Here is a 19,653-nt window from a genome sequence, read left to right as displayed (position 1 = left end):
TAGCTGTATGTCGTCTGTCAAGTCATTGAAAAAACGGATCAAGAAGTAATCTTTCTGACACACCTGGTCACCTTAAAGCTTAACCAACTCAGATCTTCTATGTCTCACGTATTTGTTATCTGTCAGTCAGCCATCCTCTTATCCACCCTAATATTTTATTAATCCAATCCCATATTTTCCAATTTATGCAACGATCTTCCATGCTATATCCTGTTAAAAGCCTTAACAAAGTCCCAAAGTATTGTGTGTCCATTCCTTTTTCTAATTCTGTGGTAACATTATTATAAAATGTGAGCAAGTTGCTGAAACTTGATCATCCCTTAGTAAATCCATGCTGTTTATTAGAGTATAAATGCTATGTGAACACATTTCTGTATATGAGCTCTTACCAAAATTTTCACCATCACTCCAGAAATATTGATAAGTTACTAGTTAGACACTTTGCACTTTCCTTGTGCAGTATGATTACCGTACATTCTTATTGCTCTTATAGAATCTTCCCTGTTCTAATACTCAAATTTATATAGCCTGGTCAAAGGAATGGCCAGTTCAGCTGAACACTTTTAATATCCATGCTGATATCCTATCAGCTCTCTTGCCAAATTTTTCAGTTTTTGCAACAGCTCCCTCTTGATACACCTGAGTTTCTTCATCCAGTGAAGAGGTAGCAGTAAGCTCAATGTTGCATACACTAGAATTACAAGTTTTAGCCAAATTAGCGCTCATTAATTGAACACTTCTGCATCTGTCACTCACATATTATTTGCATTCAATAGTTATTCTTTCATACTTTCTTTTACTTGCAAAATGTTAGGAAGGAACTTAAAATTGTTTTTCAGGAATGTGTGAGCAGAGGTAATTACTTAACATGTTCATGCCAGACACCATATAAATTGTATCATTTGATATTCACCTATATGGCAGGAAGTGAGAAATTGTCTGCTATTTCCAGTTTGTCATCTTTCGAGCACTTGACAGATCATAACTTGTGCTTTCTAAAGAAACATGGAGAAAATTCTACTGTGAAAAACCGTGCAATTGACAAATGTATAAAAATTATTTTATGGATATCTCCATGGAGTTGACTCACAGGATAGTGTTCTGCTAAGGAAAGGAAACGATATTTCCCCACATCTCGTTTCCTTCCCTTAGTAGAGCACTCTTCGTACTTCTGAAGACATCATGTAGAAACAGCTGGTACACTCTAATTATGGAACATTTTTATTTATTCATCCATATATGAGGTTTTAAAATTTCTAATGTATTTAATCATTGGCTGTGTATTTTTTATCTTTATACTTTAATCCTTTACAGTTATCATGTTTAATTCCTTTATGGTCCTAAAGTTTTAAACAGTTCTTCCATAATTGTACTGTTTCATTTAAGTTCCAAGTTTATAAATTTAAAGTTTATGAAGATAGAAACTCGATGTACTCCACTTTCATCCCAAGTACATGTCAAAGCCAGCATGTACAAACACTAGGGTGTTCCATAGCAAAATAAGTATGCTATGTTATATTGATTATATTAAAAACATTCCGATTGAGGAATCTTATTCTGAAATATCAATTTATGAAGAAGGCAGTATTATTCCTTTGTCTAAAAGCCATCATCAAACTCCTGACATGTACCCTCAAGGGGTTTACAGGATATGATAGTACTACATGAAAAATTTACATCATTACTAATTACCTTCTTATTTACAATTTTCCTCGAAATCAGACTGTTACTTGTCAACACTCCAACATTATCAGATCTTATATTTCTATCGTCTAAGGCACTTTGTACTGTATCAATCCACCTATATCTTGGTCTTCCTCTGGGTCATTTTCTTGACAACCTGGCAGAGAACACTTGTTTTGATAATCTTTCCTTGCTGATTATGTTTAAGTGACCATACCACCTGAGATTAGCTCTGCTAACGCATTCCTGGATACTGACAATGTCAAGTTCTTTCCTAATATCCTCATTTTTAATATGATATTGCCATTGATGCCATCTGTTCACGCCTCTAATCTTTCTCAGGACTCTCATATCTGCGGTCTCTAATCTTTGGTCAAGTGTTTTATTTCTGACCCAGCTCTCAGATCCATAGGTTAAAACTGGTTTGAACACCGTCTTGTATACAGCTAATTTAGTGTTCCGACTAATTTCTCTCTTATTCCATATGAATTTATTCAATTGACTGCATACCATAACAGCTATGTTGATTCAGTAAAAATCGTGCCTAAGTAGCTGAAATGTTTTACTTGTTCCACAGGTTCCCCATTCACAACACAGTTGACGGTTTCAACAATTCTACCTATTTTCATTGTCTTTGTCTTTTTAATGCTGACCTTCATACCATATCTATTAAACAGTTATTCAATTTAGTCAGGGAATCTTGCAGACTTTTAGCAGATTTATTTAGAAGTATAACATCGTCCGCATAAAGCAAAGAGCTGACATTAACATCTCCAATTCTGATATCATGTTTAATACCACTTTCCTTCATAACTGTGATCTATATAGATAATGAATAACAGAGGGGATGATGTACATCCTTGTCTCACACCAGATTTAGCATTAAACCATCTTCCTGTACTTCCTTCAATTCTAACTGCTGACTTATAACTCAAATAAAGACTAAGTATTGCTTGATATAATGCCCCATTGATATCATATAACTGTAGCATATTGAATAGCTTCTCTCTCTTGGCACCATGCCATATGCCTTTTCCAGATCGACTAAACTTAAATACAGATCTTTGTTATATTCCCATGATATCTCAACTATTTGTCGTAAAGTGAAGATCTGATCCTGACAGCCTCTATTTGGCTTGAACACAGCTTATTCTTCACCAAGCTTTTCTTCAACAATTCTTCTGAACCGTTTCTCAGGTATGCTTGCATAGACCTTGCCAGGAACACTCAGTAGGGAAATACCTCTGTAATTCTCACATTCAGTTTTATTTCCCTTTTTATATATGGGTACTATTAGAGCTCTATTCCAATCATCAGGAATTCGTCCCTCTGTCCAGGCTTTCTGAACTATACAGTGCAGCCGCTGTAAGACTTATACCACCATACTTCAGCATTTCTAGTCGAATATCATCTATTCCTGCTGCCTTTCCATATTTCAAGCCTTTAATTGCTTTTTCTACTTCAAGTATGAATATGTATTCCTGACTTTATGCCTGTTGAGTGTTTTTTTACCACTGTGATATCACTGCTTGTTTCATTTAGCAATTTTTCGAAGTAACTACTCCATACTTCAAGGAAGTCTTTTTCTACCATTTTCATGTCACATTTATCATCTCTAAGTCCTTTTACAGCACTCTTTCCTCCATTTCTAAGATTCTTCAACAACCTCCAGAATATCTTACCACCTTCTTGATATTTATTTTCTATGTTCTTGCCCATGACTTTTGTTTAGCTAGTTTTACACACAGTGTTTCGCTTTCTTACATTTGTCTGTGTATTCTCTAAGAGCAAAAGCTGACTTATTTGCCAGGAACATTTGATATGCTTTCTTCTTTTCCTTCACTGCCTCTTTAATTTCCTGTGTCAACCATGGAGTTCTGATTTTTCCATCCTTGGACACAACCCCACCACATGACTCTCTGGCTAAATCAATCAGGGATTTTCTTCAAGGCTTGTCACTGAATCTCCAAGGTTTGGTTCCTGTTCTCAAACTCTTTCATTTTTTCTTCAATAATTTTTGTGAATTTAATCTACAGTTCACATCGGAGAGCTGCTCATCTTTTATTTGCATTAAAACTTTCTTACATGTTATTCTTTTCAATATGAAATTCAAATTTATCCTGCTCAATTCTAGATAGTGATCACTTCCAATTTCAAATCCTCTGTACACTCTGGTGTCCTGCACAAGGGAGAAAACATCACTATCAAGAATAACATAGTCAATGAGACTTTTCTTATTCCTTGCCTCTTCTCTCCATGTGAATTTGTGCACATTTTTATGTTGGAACATGGTGTTAGTAAAAACCAGTCCATGTCCTGAGCAGAAATCCAAGAGGTGTTTGCCATTATTATTAGCACTGCTCTTTTCTCCAAATTTTTTCAAAATATTTTTGTATGTTGCACAATCATTTCCTACTCTGCTATTTAGATTCTTAACAAGGACCAACTTTTCCCTTTTCATTGTGTCAGTTGCTTTTTCTAAAGCATCAAAAAATTCCTCTACTTCTACCTTAGTAGAACCTTCTGTGGGACCATAGGCACAAATAAGTCTCATTGTCCAATTCCCTATTCTCATATTTGCCCACATTACTCTACTGACTGCCTGCCATTCAAGAAGATTAGCCTCATATTTTGTGTTGAATACTATGTCTACTCCTTCTTTTCCTTGATTGTTATTGCGTGAATATAACATTTTGTATTTATTGTTCAGAAAGGTCTCACCAGTTTTTGTCTTTTTTTTTTTGTTTCAGTCACCTCTATTATGTCGATCTGGTACTTATCTAATTCTTCAGCTAGCTCCATTTCTTTGACATCAGGCTTCTTATGTTGATAGGTCTGATCTTTAACTCTGGTGATGTTGAGTTGGGGTGTGCTTTCAGATTTCTTCCAGTAGCTGACTTTTCGCTGTTCGCCCTGGTTCCCTGGCAAATACAACGGGGGCCTTGTTTAACCGGGCAACGCCCCAGCCGGCATGAAATTTTGTCATGTTGTACCATCATTTTCTATATTGGTTTTAGCCAATAAGAATATAATTTGGTTGGCTAAATCCCAATTGCCAGCCCATCCTTGTTTGTTTAGTATCCAGGTAGATACCCATCAGGGTGCACCACGAGAAGGTGAGGATTGGACATTAGGTCAGAAGCACTGGTCGGTTCTCCACATTCCTTTAAAGGTTATGTAGAGGTCTCCTCTCAGTTATACTGCTTTGACCCTTAAGCACCCCTTCTAAAAGCCTGATTGTTGGAAAATCATGATAAAAAGAAAAATAGGAGTAAATTATGGCAGCATTTTGACAGTATCATTTTTCCTCTACTTCTGTATTGCCATTCTGTTGAAAGCAAAATCAGTGGAAGAAATCATTAATTATAAGATTGTTTTCTATTTAAGGAAAAAAAGAGCAGGGTTCCTTCTCTTCATATTTATCATTTCATGAATGTTCCTTGTAAAATTAAATGGCTGAAAAATTAAATTTCTTTGAAAGCAAAATTTTATTTTTGCATGTTCATGTGGTTATATTGTTGAGTAAAGTTTTATCACACATACATTTTAAAATCTTTTTACAGTATTTTGTTAATAATTTGATATGCTTTGGCCATGTCATGCTTCACCGCATCCTAGGATCTTTTTTTCAGTAAAAAATATAGAGAATATCCAATGTGAGAATCTATTTCCAGCATATGGGGACTAAGAATTTGAATAAGTATCCTGATAAGTTGTGTGTCAGGTAGTATCTGGTACCCAAGACTGGGAATAAGATGCTTTTGGTCTTCTATGCTTGGCTTATAACCATTTGCTTAAAATTATTATCTTTTAGCAGTAATAACATTGCATATCTTTTAATACTCTTGCTTCCACTTTAATAATATTACTAGTAAGCTGTTTAGAATGAAAAAGGAATGTAGTCTGCATCCATACTGAATCTTCTGTATACTTGCAAAAATCTTTCTATATGTGGGCTATAATGTCCAATTTGGGGATATTCCTACGAGCTAATGCAAAAGTAAAACTTTCAGAGAGAAACATTTCAGTTTTATTAAAGTGAGAAGAGAGATTAATAACTAAATATATTTGTAAAGCAAGCTTCTGTGCCATCAAATTTCCTCCCCAAATGAGTTTTCTTTCACTTTGCTACTGTTATGCTTTGATGGTGACCTTGAATCTTTCAATCATGTCTCAGGCATATGGGAATTATATATAAGGGATTTGATTTTCAATTGAGAGCCCACAATTTGTTTGCTGAAGTGCATTCTGACTTGTGCTTCTGAAATACTTTTGTAAATTCTATATTATTCATTTCATGGAGAAGCAATTTTTTTTAGTCTCTCAGTATAGGAGTAATTTCATTTTTCTGCAGTGTATTAGAAATATTAATCCACTAAGGGAATAACTTTTCATTTGACATGTAAGTTCCCTATAATAAATTTAGTTTAATCCTTTATCCAAGTGTGAGCAAACAAAGTTTGCACCTGAAAATATCTTCAGGACTGGGGTAAGGTAGTACAACATTTGGCAACTCGTAGCAAAGGTGGATCAAGCTAACATCACTCCTATCTCAGTATCTCCCATAATGCAAAACACATCTCCTTGCGGATATGTATAATGTTATGCATTAAGGGAAGTGCCACTACCCAGACTTGTTCCGACCTTTATTGAGGTCTCTTCAGTGGGAGCCAGGCTCAGAAGTCGAGATACCAGGCAGAAGCATTAGCGAGGTCATCTTTACCTATAGGAGTTGCCAAAAGGTGTGCCACCTTTTTATTAAATTACTATGGATTTAGAGAAAGATGTTGAAATTTTATTTTTCACTTGGTTAGACTATAATAAATTTAGTTTAATCCTTTATCCAAGTGTGAGCAAACAAAGTTTGTGCCTGAAAATATCTTCAGGACTGGGGTAAGGTAGTACAACACTGGGAAACTCGTAGCAAAGGTGGACCAAGCTAACATCACTCCTATCTAAGTATCTCCCATAATGCAAAACCCATCTCATTGCAGATATGTATAATGCTATGCATTAAGGGAAGGGCCACTACCCAGACTAGTTTCGACCTTTATTGAGGTCTCTTCAGTGGGAGCCAGTGCTGTAATGTTATGCATTCTCTTAATGCATAACATTATACATATCCACAAGGATATGTGTTTTGCATTATGGGAGATACTTAGATGGGAGTGATGTTAGTTTGGTCCACCTTTGCTACGAGTTGTCCGGTGTTGTACTACCTTACCCCAGTCCTGAAGATATTTTCAGGCGCAAACTTTGTTTTCTCACACTTGGATAAAGAATTAAACTAAATTTATTATAATCTAACCAAGTGACAAATAAACTTTCAACATGTAAGTTCCCTGTTTTCACACCTGAAGAACATTAAAGATATACAAAAAAAAGCATAAACTAAGTTGAGTTTTCTCAAACTGAATAAGAAACATAATGTTATTTGGCAGCAAACAAAAAAGTGCCTTATATCTCATATAATTACATGTGGAAAGTACAAAGAAAAATTAAGAATCAAGAACCAGATATATGGCCACATGTAGTCCATTCTGATATAGCAACTTAAGATGGGATACAAAAGAATTTAAGCTTATTTTTTGTAAACTTAATCAACAGGCAGACTGAAGAAGTCACAAATTTAGTAGATTTAATAAATTTGTGGATATACAGTATTTAGTATTTTTGAAATAATAACACTCTATACTTACCGGAAGTGTGTGTGTGTGTGTGTGTGAGAGAGAGAGAGAGAAATAGTTTGTAAAATGAAAAATTCATGGAACAAATGCTTATCAACATTTACATTTGATTTACAGGAAGAAACTTTTTTTTTTACTATAATTAATCATTCATTAGCAAAATCCTGAGAAATATTTTCCTAAACAACTTGTAAAATTTCTCTAAATTTTCTTGACAGCCAACATGTATTACAGTCCTAAGATGTGGGAGGAGTGTATTCCACCCTCATGTGCAAAAAGTTAATTCTTTATATAGTTAACTTACTATAGCAAGCATAATTATAGGGACCATAGGAATAATTTGTGGCAATTAGCATTGTACCTATGAAGGTTTGTAGCAGTGTTTGCTATAGTGAATCAGCTATATCAGAAACATTCTTTAAAATTTTCTGTCTTTTCAGGATATGGGAACTGTTGTCTTAGGTAAAGTTGAGTCCGGGATGGTCAAAAGAAATCAGCAGCTACTTTTGATGCCAAATAGGGTAAGACTGTTAGCATATATTATAAGTCCCAAGTTGCAATTCCATTTTTGTTTATCTAATATTCCAGCATTTCTTGTCTAATAATGGAGCAGACTTAGGAAGAGATGAACATTGGATATTAGATCAGATCATTCCCCTCTCCCTACACACACATGTACTTGTCTATCTTCAATTTTAAGTATAACATTTCAAATCCTCTTTGTGCTTTGTAGTATACATTGCTACACACAACATATTGTTGTAAAATCACTTCTGCATTTGAATTCAGTAAAAAAAAAAATAAAATAAAATAACTAAGCCAAACCAGTGTTATTTTGTTCACCTTTGTAAAAATCTTGACCAAGGCACATGTGTGTGTGAGTGTGAGAGAGAGACTCTTAATTTTGCACAATAATATTTATTTGTTTTAGTCGATATTTGCATACTCTTTGCAACAGACTTCTTGCAGTATTATGAAATGTAGAAAAGTAAGAGGAGAACTATTCTGTGCAAATAAATTACAAAAGTCACAAGGGAATTAAATATTTATTAAATGCAGAATTTTCATCTGCTTTCAAGATCATCCTCAATATATATCGTTAGACAAAAGATCTTGGGACTAGATCTTGGCTAGGGATTTAAGACAGTGGTCATCTGAAGATTAATAAAGAACATGTCCCTTTAATAGTATTATTGTAGAGTTTATTGGCACTCTGATTTAAAAACTTTCAGAATATCTGTGAAATTTTCATTCTGGAAATTCTCCAATATTTGTTACCTTCAGAAATAGAAATTTGAAAGGCTCTTAACTGCACGAGATCCATTTCAATACTGGATTGCTTTACATTCAGTGTCTCAATTTACTGTAGTGACACTTTGGATATATGACCTCAGAGATTAATATACAGAACTTCAGTCTCAGAATATTTCTTGTTAAGTATCCCAAGCAAGATTTGTGTTAGCATATGTGTAAATAGGCTAAGAAAAATTGTCGAAGGCAAACTTGAGCTACCTTGCTGGATTTAGATGAAATAAAGGTCATCACCAGAGTGATTGATACCTTATTGGAACAGTTAAAGAATCATGTGAATATATCAAGGACCTATATTTTAATTTTGTAGAGCTGGAAAAGGCATACAGAAAAGTGCTAAGATAAAAATGGAATCATATCAGCAGTTAGAACTGTTGGATATCAGCAATAAATCTAGTGTAAGGTGTACTCATATACTGTTTTCAGTATTGTTTATAATCCATATGGATCACATTGTTAAGGAGGATATTAAAATTGGAAATAATCCCAAGTCCTTTAGTTTTCTACAGATGATATTCTCTTAATGAAATCTTCTATAAGCATTTCAAGACTAATCAAGTAAAATAACTGCTGTAATAAATTTGATATGAAAATCAGCAATTAGAAATACAAAAGCTGTGAAAATAGGCAGGAACTATATTCTCAATACACTTTACTTATTGCTCAGATATATAAGAATCAGGACAATGACTCACAGTGTATGTGTACATGTGAAAAAAATGTTGCAGACATTTTCTGTAGACAAAGAAATGTAACTTATCAAATTGAATTAAGAGATCCAAAAAACGAATGAGGGGGATGTTCATAAGTATCAAAAAAAAAACAGTATAATAATAAATACCATACTAAAAAAGATAGTCGTACTCTGACCATTTTTTCAAGATCTGCAGTCTGTTTGAATAAGAAAAGATGTAAGAGTAGAACTGTCATAGTATCTATATATAAAAAGGAAAATAAAACTGAATGTGAGAATTACAGAGGTATTTCCCTACTTGTGTTCCTGTTCCTGGTAAGATTTATGCGAGTATACATGAGAAACAATTCTGATGGATAGTGGAAGAGAAGGTTGGTGAAGAACAAGCTGTTATGTCTGTTATTCATTATCTATATGGATCACATTATGAAGGAAAGCGATATTAAACCTGATATCAAACTTGGAGATATTAATCTAAGCTCTTTACTTTATGCAGATGATGTTATACTTTTAAAGAAATCCAGTACAAAGTCTGCAAGATTCCCTGACTAAAATGAATAATTATTGTAATAAACTTGGTATGAAAATTAGCAAGCCAAAGACAAGGAAAATAAGCTGAAACATTGAAAATACCAATCGCATTGTGAATGGAGAACCTATGCTGAAAAGTAAAACATATCGGCTACCCAGGCACAATTTTTTAGTGAAGATGGTAAATTAAATTAAATATAAAAAAAAAACGAGGATATTAGGAAAGAGACATTCTTAGCATATACAAATATGTTAGCAGATCTAATCTCAGCTGGTATGGTCACTTAAACAGAATGGGAGAGGAAAGAATAGCAAAATAAGTGTTCTCAGCCAGGTTGCCAGGAAAAAGACCCAGTGGAAGAACAGGATGTAGGTGGATTCATTCATTAAAAAGTGCCCTAGCTGACAGAAATATAAAATCTGATAATGTTGAAATCTTGACAAATAACCGATTGATTTGAAGGAAAATTGTTATAGAAAGTTGGTGACGATGTAAGTTTTTCATGTAGTACTATTTTAACATCCTGTACACCCTTTGAGGGTACATGTAAGGAATTTTTTACAGCAGTTGTTCAAATTAGTCATGGAATCTTGCAGACTTACACTCATCATCATCAAATTCCTGCCATGTACCATCAAGGAGTGTCCAGGATATGATAGTATTACATGAAAAATTTACATTATTACTAACTTCCTATCTACAGTTTTCCTCCAAATCAGTCTGTTACTTGTCAAGACTCCAACATTATAAGATCTTATATTTCTATCATCTAAGGCACTTTGTACCGTATCAATCCACCTATATCTTGGTCTTCCTCTGGGTCGTTTTCCTGCCAACCTGGCAGAGAACACTTGTTTTGCTAATCGTTTATCTCCATTCCGTTTAAGTGACATTACCACCTTAGATTAGTTCTGCTAACGCATTCCTGGATGCTGACAACGTCAAGTTCTTTCCTAATATCCTCGTTTTTAATATGATATTGCCATTGATGCCATCTGTTCACGCCTCTAATCTTTCTCAGTACTCTCATATCTGCAGTCTTTGGTCAAGTATTTTATTTCTGATCCAGCTCTCAGATCCATAAGCTAAAACTGGTTTGAAAAATCTTGTATACAGCTAATTTACTGTTGCAACTAATTTCTCTCTTACTTTATATGAATTTATTCAATTGACTTCCTACCATACCAGCTTTATTGATTCTGTTGTCTAGTTCCATATTTATTTTACCATCTTCACCAAAAATCCTGCCTAAGTAGCTGAAATGTTTAACTTGTTCCACATGTTCTCCGTTCACAACACAGTTGACATTTTCAATGATTCTGCCTATTTTCGTTGTTTTATTGCTGACCTTCATACCATATCTGTTACAACACTTATTCAATTTAGTCAGGGAATCTTGCAGACTTGTAGCAGATTTATTTAGAAGTATAACATCGTCTACATAAAGCAAAGAGCTGACATTAACATCTCCAATTTTGATATTATATTTAATACCACTTTCCTTCATAATGTGATCCATATAGATAATGAATAACAGATGGGATAATGCACATCCTTGTCTCACACCAGATTTAACATTAAACCATCCTCCTGTACCTCCTTCAATTCTAACTGCTGACAATTAATACTAAACGTCTCTCTGTATAATAAATAAACATTAAAAAATGAAAAGGACATTTTCTAATTATATGAAGAGCCAAAGGCTTCAATTCGGCGAGTATTGCTTGCTATAATGAACAATTAGCACCATATAACTGTAGCATATTGAATAGCTTCTCTCTCTCTCTCTCTCTCTCTCTCTCTCTCTTTCTTTCTTGACACCTTGTCATATGCCTTTTCCAGATCGACAAAACTTAAATACAGATCTTTGTTATATTCCCATGATTTCTCAACTATTTGTTGTATAGTGAATCCAACAGATATTTGCCATTATTATTAGCTTTGCTCTTTTCTCCAAATTTTCCCAAAATATTTTTGTATGTCTCACAATCATTTCCTACTCTGCTATTTAGATCCCCAACAAGGACCAACTTTTCCTTTTTCATTGTGTCAGTTGCTTTTTCTAAAGCCTCAAAAAATTCCTCCACTTCTACCTTAGTAGAACCTTCTGTGGGACCATAGGCACAAATAAGTCTCATTGTCCAGTTCCCCATTCTCATATTTGCCCACATTACTCTACTTGAGACTGACTGCCATTCAAGATTAGCCTCGTATTTTGTGTTGAATACTATGGTTAGTCCTTCTTTTCCTTGATTGTCATTGCCTGAATATAACATTTTGTATTTATTGCTCAGAAAGATCTCACCAGTTTTGGTCTTTTTTGTTTCAGTCACCCCTATTATGTCAATCTGGTACTTATCTAATTCCTCAGCTAGCTCCATTTCTTTGCCATTCAGGCTTCTTACGTTGATAGTACCGATCTTTAACTCTGGTGATGTTGAGTTGGGGTTTGTTTTCAGATTTGTTCCAGTAGCTGACTTTTCGCTGTTTGCCCTGGTTCCCTGGCGAAAACAACGGGGGCCTTGTTTAATCGGGCAAAGCCCCAGCCTGCATGAAATTTTGTCATGTTGTACCCTCATTTTTTATTTTGGTTTAACCAATAAGAATGCAATTTGGTCGGCTAAATCCCAAATTGCCAGCCCATCCTTGTTCGTTCAGTATGAAAGTAGATACCCAACAGGGTGCACCACGAGAAGGTGAGGATTGGACATTAGGTCAGAAGCCCTGGTCAGTTCTCCGCATTCCTTTAAAGGCTATGTGGAGGTCTCCTCTCAGTTATACAGCTTTGACCCTTAAGCACCCATCAACTATAATATATCACACATTCAATGGACTCAAGGTCATGCAAAAAATTAAAATTAATAAATACTAAGTTAATTCTAAAGTTATACTAAACAGTACTAGACAAAGGACATAAGCGCAGTACTATATAAGCAATAATTCTCTTCCATAAGTTACACATTAATATACTCAGATTTAACGTCAAAGAAATTCCAATCAGATTCTATCTGCTACACTTGTCTCATATATTGAATTCTATCTCACTCATATATATTCGTTCCAAGACAATTTGTCTGATGGACACCAGCTATTACAAATCAGAATAATCACTCAGAGTTCTCTAGTAAACTGTCCAAATTCGATCAATATACAATTACTTTCTTTCCTCTAACGTAACTGAATAACATTAAACAAAATTTTTGTACTTTACCAACTGTATGCTGGAAATCAGGTCTGCCAGATCTGTAAGCACAACTCGAAATTTGCATCTGATCGTGTCCACGTGTAGGGTCTGACTAGGCTATACTTCGCACCTGATGGTGTTTCTGCATTGTCCTTGATTGGCTGCCAGACATACTCGTATCTACTGAGCTTCTAAGGAAACGTTTGCCGTTCCTCTCAGTGGGACATTTTGCGAAGGTTCGTAACTGCTGATGCCGATATCGCTACGGTCAGCTCTGTCAGAAATCTATCAAACATCTTTAGGAGTAGGCTCGCTGTCCAACATCGTTGCCCTGTCTCACATCCATCTCGACCAGAAAAGAACAAAATCCCTGGAAACTGGCACACATTGCCTTTTATTCCTACTTCCTGCGCCCTCTTTTACCTTCTCCTTTTTCACACAGCACCTCTTGATATTACCTCCTGGTTGATCCCGTACTCACCTTCCGCTCTAGGAGTACTATTTTCCCAGAAAGCGAACTAAAGTTACCTTCCACATATGCAACTGCCTTGGGCCCTACGTTCAACCAGCACTCTCGCACCGACCTTTGGACTACTGTTTACAACTTACCCAGTGACTTACTGTATACAAAATTGTCTTAATGAAAGTAATATTTACACACAAATTCTCTACTTAACAATTTTGAACAGACAACATTAAATCATAATAATTTACATGAAGGGAACATATATTCTTACACACACTTAGTAATTTCTTTTATTTTCTGCTGGAGTGCAAGTTTCTCCTACAGCTTTTATATTAAACATGTTAAATCTTGAATGAATCATTTCCTTTTCCAAGTTCTTCATTCAGGATCTAACAGCCTATTACATAAAGAGGATGCTTCAAGATAGGCAAATTATAGATTGGTTGTTAACTTAGGAGTGCGAGTGAAGTATTGGAAAAATTGGTTAAGGACAAAATTCAGGAATGCTTGATACAAATATGAAACTCTATGTGAACCATATGGCTTTGCGAAGCAGTCACTTCATAGCAATTTGCTACTTTCTGCAATAAACTGTTAGTTGATTTAGATAAAAGAAATGGCTATACCATTCTACTGTTAGACTTTGCAAAGGCATTTGAATCTTTAGAGCTCAGAATCTTGTTACATCAGTTGAAGTAAGTGGAGATGGACATACATTGATAAAAGAGTGGTTTGTGGACAAACATCAAGAAGTTCTATATAATGGAAATGGTAAAGGCAATTAATAAAGATGTAGAAGTGTGGACAAATGATGTTTCCAGTTTAATATGCAAAGTGTAAGGTTGTATACTTGCTACCGAAGAGATTGTAGGCTGTGCATTATATGAATGGAACTACATTGTAGGAAATTGATACTAGGTATTTGGAGATGTATTTGCATCAGGCTCGTTAAACTTCATTCTTGCAGTATGTAGAAATCAGTTTCCTTTTCATGTGTTATTGCTATAGACTTCAGAAGTAAGTTCTCACACTTGAACACAAATGGTAACCATGTGTGTGAGAGAGTGAATCAGTTTGTTGATCACTATGCATTCAACAAACTGCAGGAGGGGGGGGGGGCAGAATTTTGTGCTCATCAGCACTTGTTTTGCACATTCAGTTCTGAGACATATACTTGCTATATAGTAATATACACTATTTTAGAACACTTCTTAATTGCTCAGTTATTTGTTTTTAAATATGCTGTCTGATCAAAAATATCCTGATGCCTGCTCATCCCAACTCTCTAATACTAAAGACATTAACGTGGAGTTGTCCCATCATTGCTATTATAACAACCTTTAGTCTTCTGGGAAGGTTTCTTTCCACAGATTGATATGTTGCTGTGATGTAATTGCCTTCCATTTTTCTAGAAGCATTAGAGAGTCAGGCAGTCACTGATGTCAGCAATTTGGCTTGGTTTGCAAGTCTTGTTCAACCCTGCTTTTACACCAATCAAGTTCAACAACCATCTCATCAAGCCATTCCTGCACAGACCTCACTTTGTGGACAGGGACATTGCTGTGTTGATACACGAAAGGGCTTTCACTTGAACTGTTGCCATAAAGGTTGAATCACAGAATTGTCTAGAAAATCTTTATATGCTGCAGCATTAAAATTCCCCATCACTGGAATTGAGAGATCCAGCCTGAACGCTGAAAAATAGCAGACTATGAATCCTTCTCCTTCGGTAAACTTCACAGTTGGCATAATATCTTCAGACAAGTAGTGTTCTGGTAGCCACCAAACTCAGACTCGTCTATCTGACCACAAGATGAAACATGCTTTATTACTCCAGAAAATGAATTTTCACTGTTCTGGAGTCCAATGGCTGTGAGCTTTACACTGCTCCACTCATCACTTGGTATTGCAATATTGCCCTTGCTGATGCTAGTCGCATATGTATGTGTGTGCATGGCAATGGAAACCCTATGTTTTTTCAGATCCTGGCAAACAAGAAATTTTTTTTCATAATAGATACTTAGGAGTCCTGCTGTGTGATTTTATGGTTATGATTCTGCTGTTGTTTTAGGCATTTCCACTTCATAATAACATACTTACAGTTGATCGGGACAAGCTGCAGAAGAGCAGAAATTTCCCAAACTGAGTTGTTGCAAAGGTTGCATCCTATAATAATGTCATGTTGAGTCACTATAGCCTATTTTACTGTTAATGTTTGTCTAGAAAATTTTCAGCAGGAATGTAAAGAGAAGTAAATATCAATACAATATGTAGAAAAAGCCATCAAAAACTTGAAATGTGGAAAGGCAGCTGGAGTACATATGTGACCAGAAATGTTTAAGTATGGAGGTATAAAAGTTTTGCAGTGGCTACACTGCATAATTCAGAGGGCCTGATCAGAAGGGTAAATTCCAGATGATTGGAGTAGAGCTCATAGTTACCATCTGTAAAAAGGGAATAAAGCTGAATATGAGAATTGCAGAGGAATTTCTTTATTAATTATTCCAGGTAAGATTATGGAACTTGGAGAAGAACAAGCTGGACCAAATAGAAGTTGTCGAGATCAGATTTTAATTTTAAAACATAGTTGAAATCATGGGGATATAAGGATCTGTATTTGTTTTGTCATCATCAAATCATCATCATCAAATTCCTGCCATGTACCCTCAAGGGGTGTACAGGATATGACAGTACTACATGAAAAAATTACATCATTACTAACTTCCTATCTACAATTTTCCTCCAAATCAGTCTGTTACTTGTCAAGACTCCAACATTATCAGATCTTATATTTCTATCGTCTAAGGCACTTTGTACCGTATCAATCCACCTATACCTTGGTCTTCCTCTGGGTCGTTTTCTTGCCAACTTGGCAGAGAACACTTGTTTTGCTAATCTTTCCTCTCCCATTCTATTTACGTGACCATACCATCTGAGATTAGCTCTGCTAACGCATTCCTGGATGCTGACAATGTCAAGTTCTTTCCTAATATCCTCATTTTTAATATGATATTGCCATTGATGCCATCTGTTCACGCCTCTAATCTTTCTCAGGACTCTCATATCTGCGGTCTCTAGTCTTTGGTCAAGTGTTTTACTTCTGACCCAGCTCTCAGATCTATAAGTTAAAATTGGTTTGAACACAGTCTTGTATACAGCTAATTTAGTGTTCCGACTAATTTCTTTCTTATTCCATATGAATTTATTCAATTGACTTCCCACGATACCAGCTTTGCTGATTCTATTGTCTATTTCTATATTTAGTTTACCATCTTCAGTAAAAATTGTGCCTAAGTAGCTGAAATGTTTTACTTGTTCCACAGGTTCTCCATTCACAACACAGTTGACATTTTCAATGATTCTGCCTATTTTCATTGTCTTTGTCTTTTTATTGCTGACCTTCATACCATATCTATTACAACAGCTATTCAATTTAGTCAGAGAATCTTGCAGACTTGTAGCGGATTTATTTAGAAGTATAACATCATCCACATAAAGCAAAGAGCTGACATTAACATCTCCAATTTTGATATCAGGTTTAATACCACATTCCTTCATAATGTGATCCATATAGATAATGAATAACAGAGGGGATAATGTACATCCTTGTCTCACACCAGATTTAACATTAAACCATCTTCCTGTACTTCCTTCAATTCTAACTGCTGACTCACAACTCAAATAAAGACTAAGTATTGCTTGATATAATGCCCCATTGACACCATATAACTGCAGCGTATTGAATAGCTTCTCTCTTGGCACCTTGTCATATGCCTTTTCCAAATCGACAAAACTTAAATACAGATCTTTGTTATATTCCCATGCTTTCTCGACTATTTGTCGTAAAGTGAAGATCTGATCCTGACAGCCTCTATTTGGCCTGAATCCAGCTTGTTCTTCACCAAGCTTTTCTTCCACAATTCTTCTCAACCGTTTCTCAAGTATACTTGCATAGATCTTGCCAGGAACATTCAGTAAGGAAATACCTCTGTAATTCTCACATTCAGTTTTATTTCCCTTTTTATATATGGGTACTATGAGAGCTCTACTCCAATCATCGGGAATTCGTCCCTCTGTCCAGGCTTTCTGAACTATGCAGTGCAGCCACTGTAAGACTCTTATACCACCATACTTCAGCATTTCTGGCCGAATATCATCTACTCCTGCTGCCTTTCCACATTTCAAGCCTTTGACGGCTTTTTCTACTTCAAGTATGGATATGTATTCCTGACTGCATGCCTGGTCAGTGTTTTTTATCACTGTGCTGTCATCACTGCTTGTTTCATTTAGCAGTTTTTCAAAGTAATTACTCCATACTTCAAGGATATCTTTTTCTCCTGTTTTCATTTCACCTTTATCATCTCTAATTCCTTTTACAGCACTCTTTCCTCCATTCCTAAGCTTCTTCAACAACCTCCAGAATATTTTGCCACCTTCTTGATATTTATTTTCTATATTCTTGCCAAAGTCCTCCCATGACTTTTGTTTAGCTAGTTTTACACACTGTTTAGCTTTCTTACATTTGTCTCTGTATTCTGTAAGAGTAAAAGCTGACTTATTTGCCAGGAACTTTTGATATGCTTTCTTCTTTTCCTTCACTGCCTCTTTAACTTCCTGTGTCCACCAGGGAGTTCTGATTTTTTTATCCTTGCACACAACCTCACCACATGCCTCTCTGGCAGAATCAATCAATGTTTCCTTCAGAGTTTGCCACTGAATCTCCAAGGTTTGATTCCTGTTCTCAAACTCTTTCATTTTCTTTTCAATAATATTTCTGTATTTTAGTCTACAGTTCACATCTGAGAGCTGCTCAACTTTTATTCGCTTTAAAACTTTCTTACATGTTATTCTTTTCAATATGAAATTCAATTTTATCCTGCTCAAGACTAAATAGTGATCACTTCCAATTTCAAATCCTCTGTACACTCTGGTGTCCTGCACCAGGGAGAAAACATCACTATCAACAATAACATAGTCAATGAGACTTTTCTTATTCCTAGCCTCTTCTCTCCATGTGAATTTGTGCACATTTTTATGTTGGAACATGGTGTTAGTAATAACCAGTCCATGTCCTGAGCAGAAATCCAACAGATATTTGCCATTATTATTAGCTTTGCTCTTTTCTCCAAATTTTCCCAAAATATTTTTGTATGTCTCACAATCATTTCCTACTCTACTATTTAGATCCCCAACAAGGACCAACTTTTCATTTTTCATTGTGTCAGTTGCTTTTTCTAAAGCCTCAAAAAATTCCTCCACTTCTACCTTAGTAGAACCTTCTGTGGGACCATAGGCACAAATAAGTCTCATTGTCCAGTTCCCCATTCTCATATTTGCCCACATTACTCTACTTGAGACTGGCTGCCATTCAAGAAGATTAGCCTCATATTTTGTGTTGAATACTATGGCTACTCCTTCTTTTCCTTGATTGTCATTGCCTGAATATAACATTTTGTATTTATTGCTCAGAAAGATCTCACCAGTTTTGGTCTTTTTTGTTTCAGTCACCCCTTTTATGTCGATCTGGTACTTATCTAATTCCTCAGCTAGCTCCATTTCTTTGCCATTCAGGCTTCTTACGTTGATAGTACCGATCTTTAACTCTGGTGATGTTGAGTTGGGGTTTGTTTTCAGATTTGTTCCAGTAGCTGACTTTTCGCTGTTTGCCCTGGTTCCCTGGCGAAAACAACGGGGGCCTTGTTTAACCGGGCGACGCCCCAGCCGGCATGAAATTTTGTCATGTTGTACCATCATTTTTTATTTTGGTTTAACCAATAAGAATACAATTTGGTCGGCTAAATCCCAAATTGCCAGCCCATCCTCGTTCGTTTAGTATCAAAGTAGATACCCAACAGGGTGCACCACGAGAAGGTGAGGATTGGACATTAGGTCAGAAGCCCTGGTCGGTTCTCCGCATTCCTTGAAAGGCTATGTGGAGGTCTCCTCTCAGTTATACAGCTTTGACCCAGATCTGGAAAAGACATACAACAAGGTACCCAGATAAAAGCTTTTTAAAAACACTACAATTATACGGGGTGAATGGAATATTATACAGGCATTATCTGCATGCATAGCCTATATTTAAGTTATCAGTCA

At 35.6% G+C, this 19,653-nt stretch overlaps 1 protein-coding gene across 1 annotated transcript in view; it reads left to right on the top strand.

The window, feature by feature from the left end:
- Positions 1-19,653, top strand: part of eRF3 (eukaryotic translation release factor 3) — a 217,588-nt gene that overhangs the window by 136,135 nt on the left and 61,800 nt on the right. Inside the window, exon 10 of the mRNA XM_090411395.1 lies at positions 7,811-7,891. Within this exon, the coding sequence (XP_090267521.1) occupies positions 7,811-7,891 (81 nt within the window). The remainder of the gene's footprint in view (positions 1-7,810; positions 7,892-19,653) is intronic.

This window comes from Typopeltis vanoorti, chromosome 21, assembly GCF_054136105.1.
Source record: "Typopeltis vanoorti isolate ZY-2024b chromosome 21, IOZ_Tvanoo_1.0, whole genome shotgun sequence".
In the NCBI taxonomy this organism is placed as follows: domain Eukaryota; kingdom Metazoa; phylum Arthropoda; class Arachnida; order Uropygi; family Thelyphonidae; genus Typopeltis; species Typopeltis vanoorti.
The sequence above is the reverse complement of the archived record's forward strand: the minus strand, read 5'-3'. Positions and strand labels throughout refer to the sequence as shown.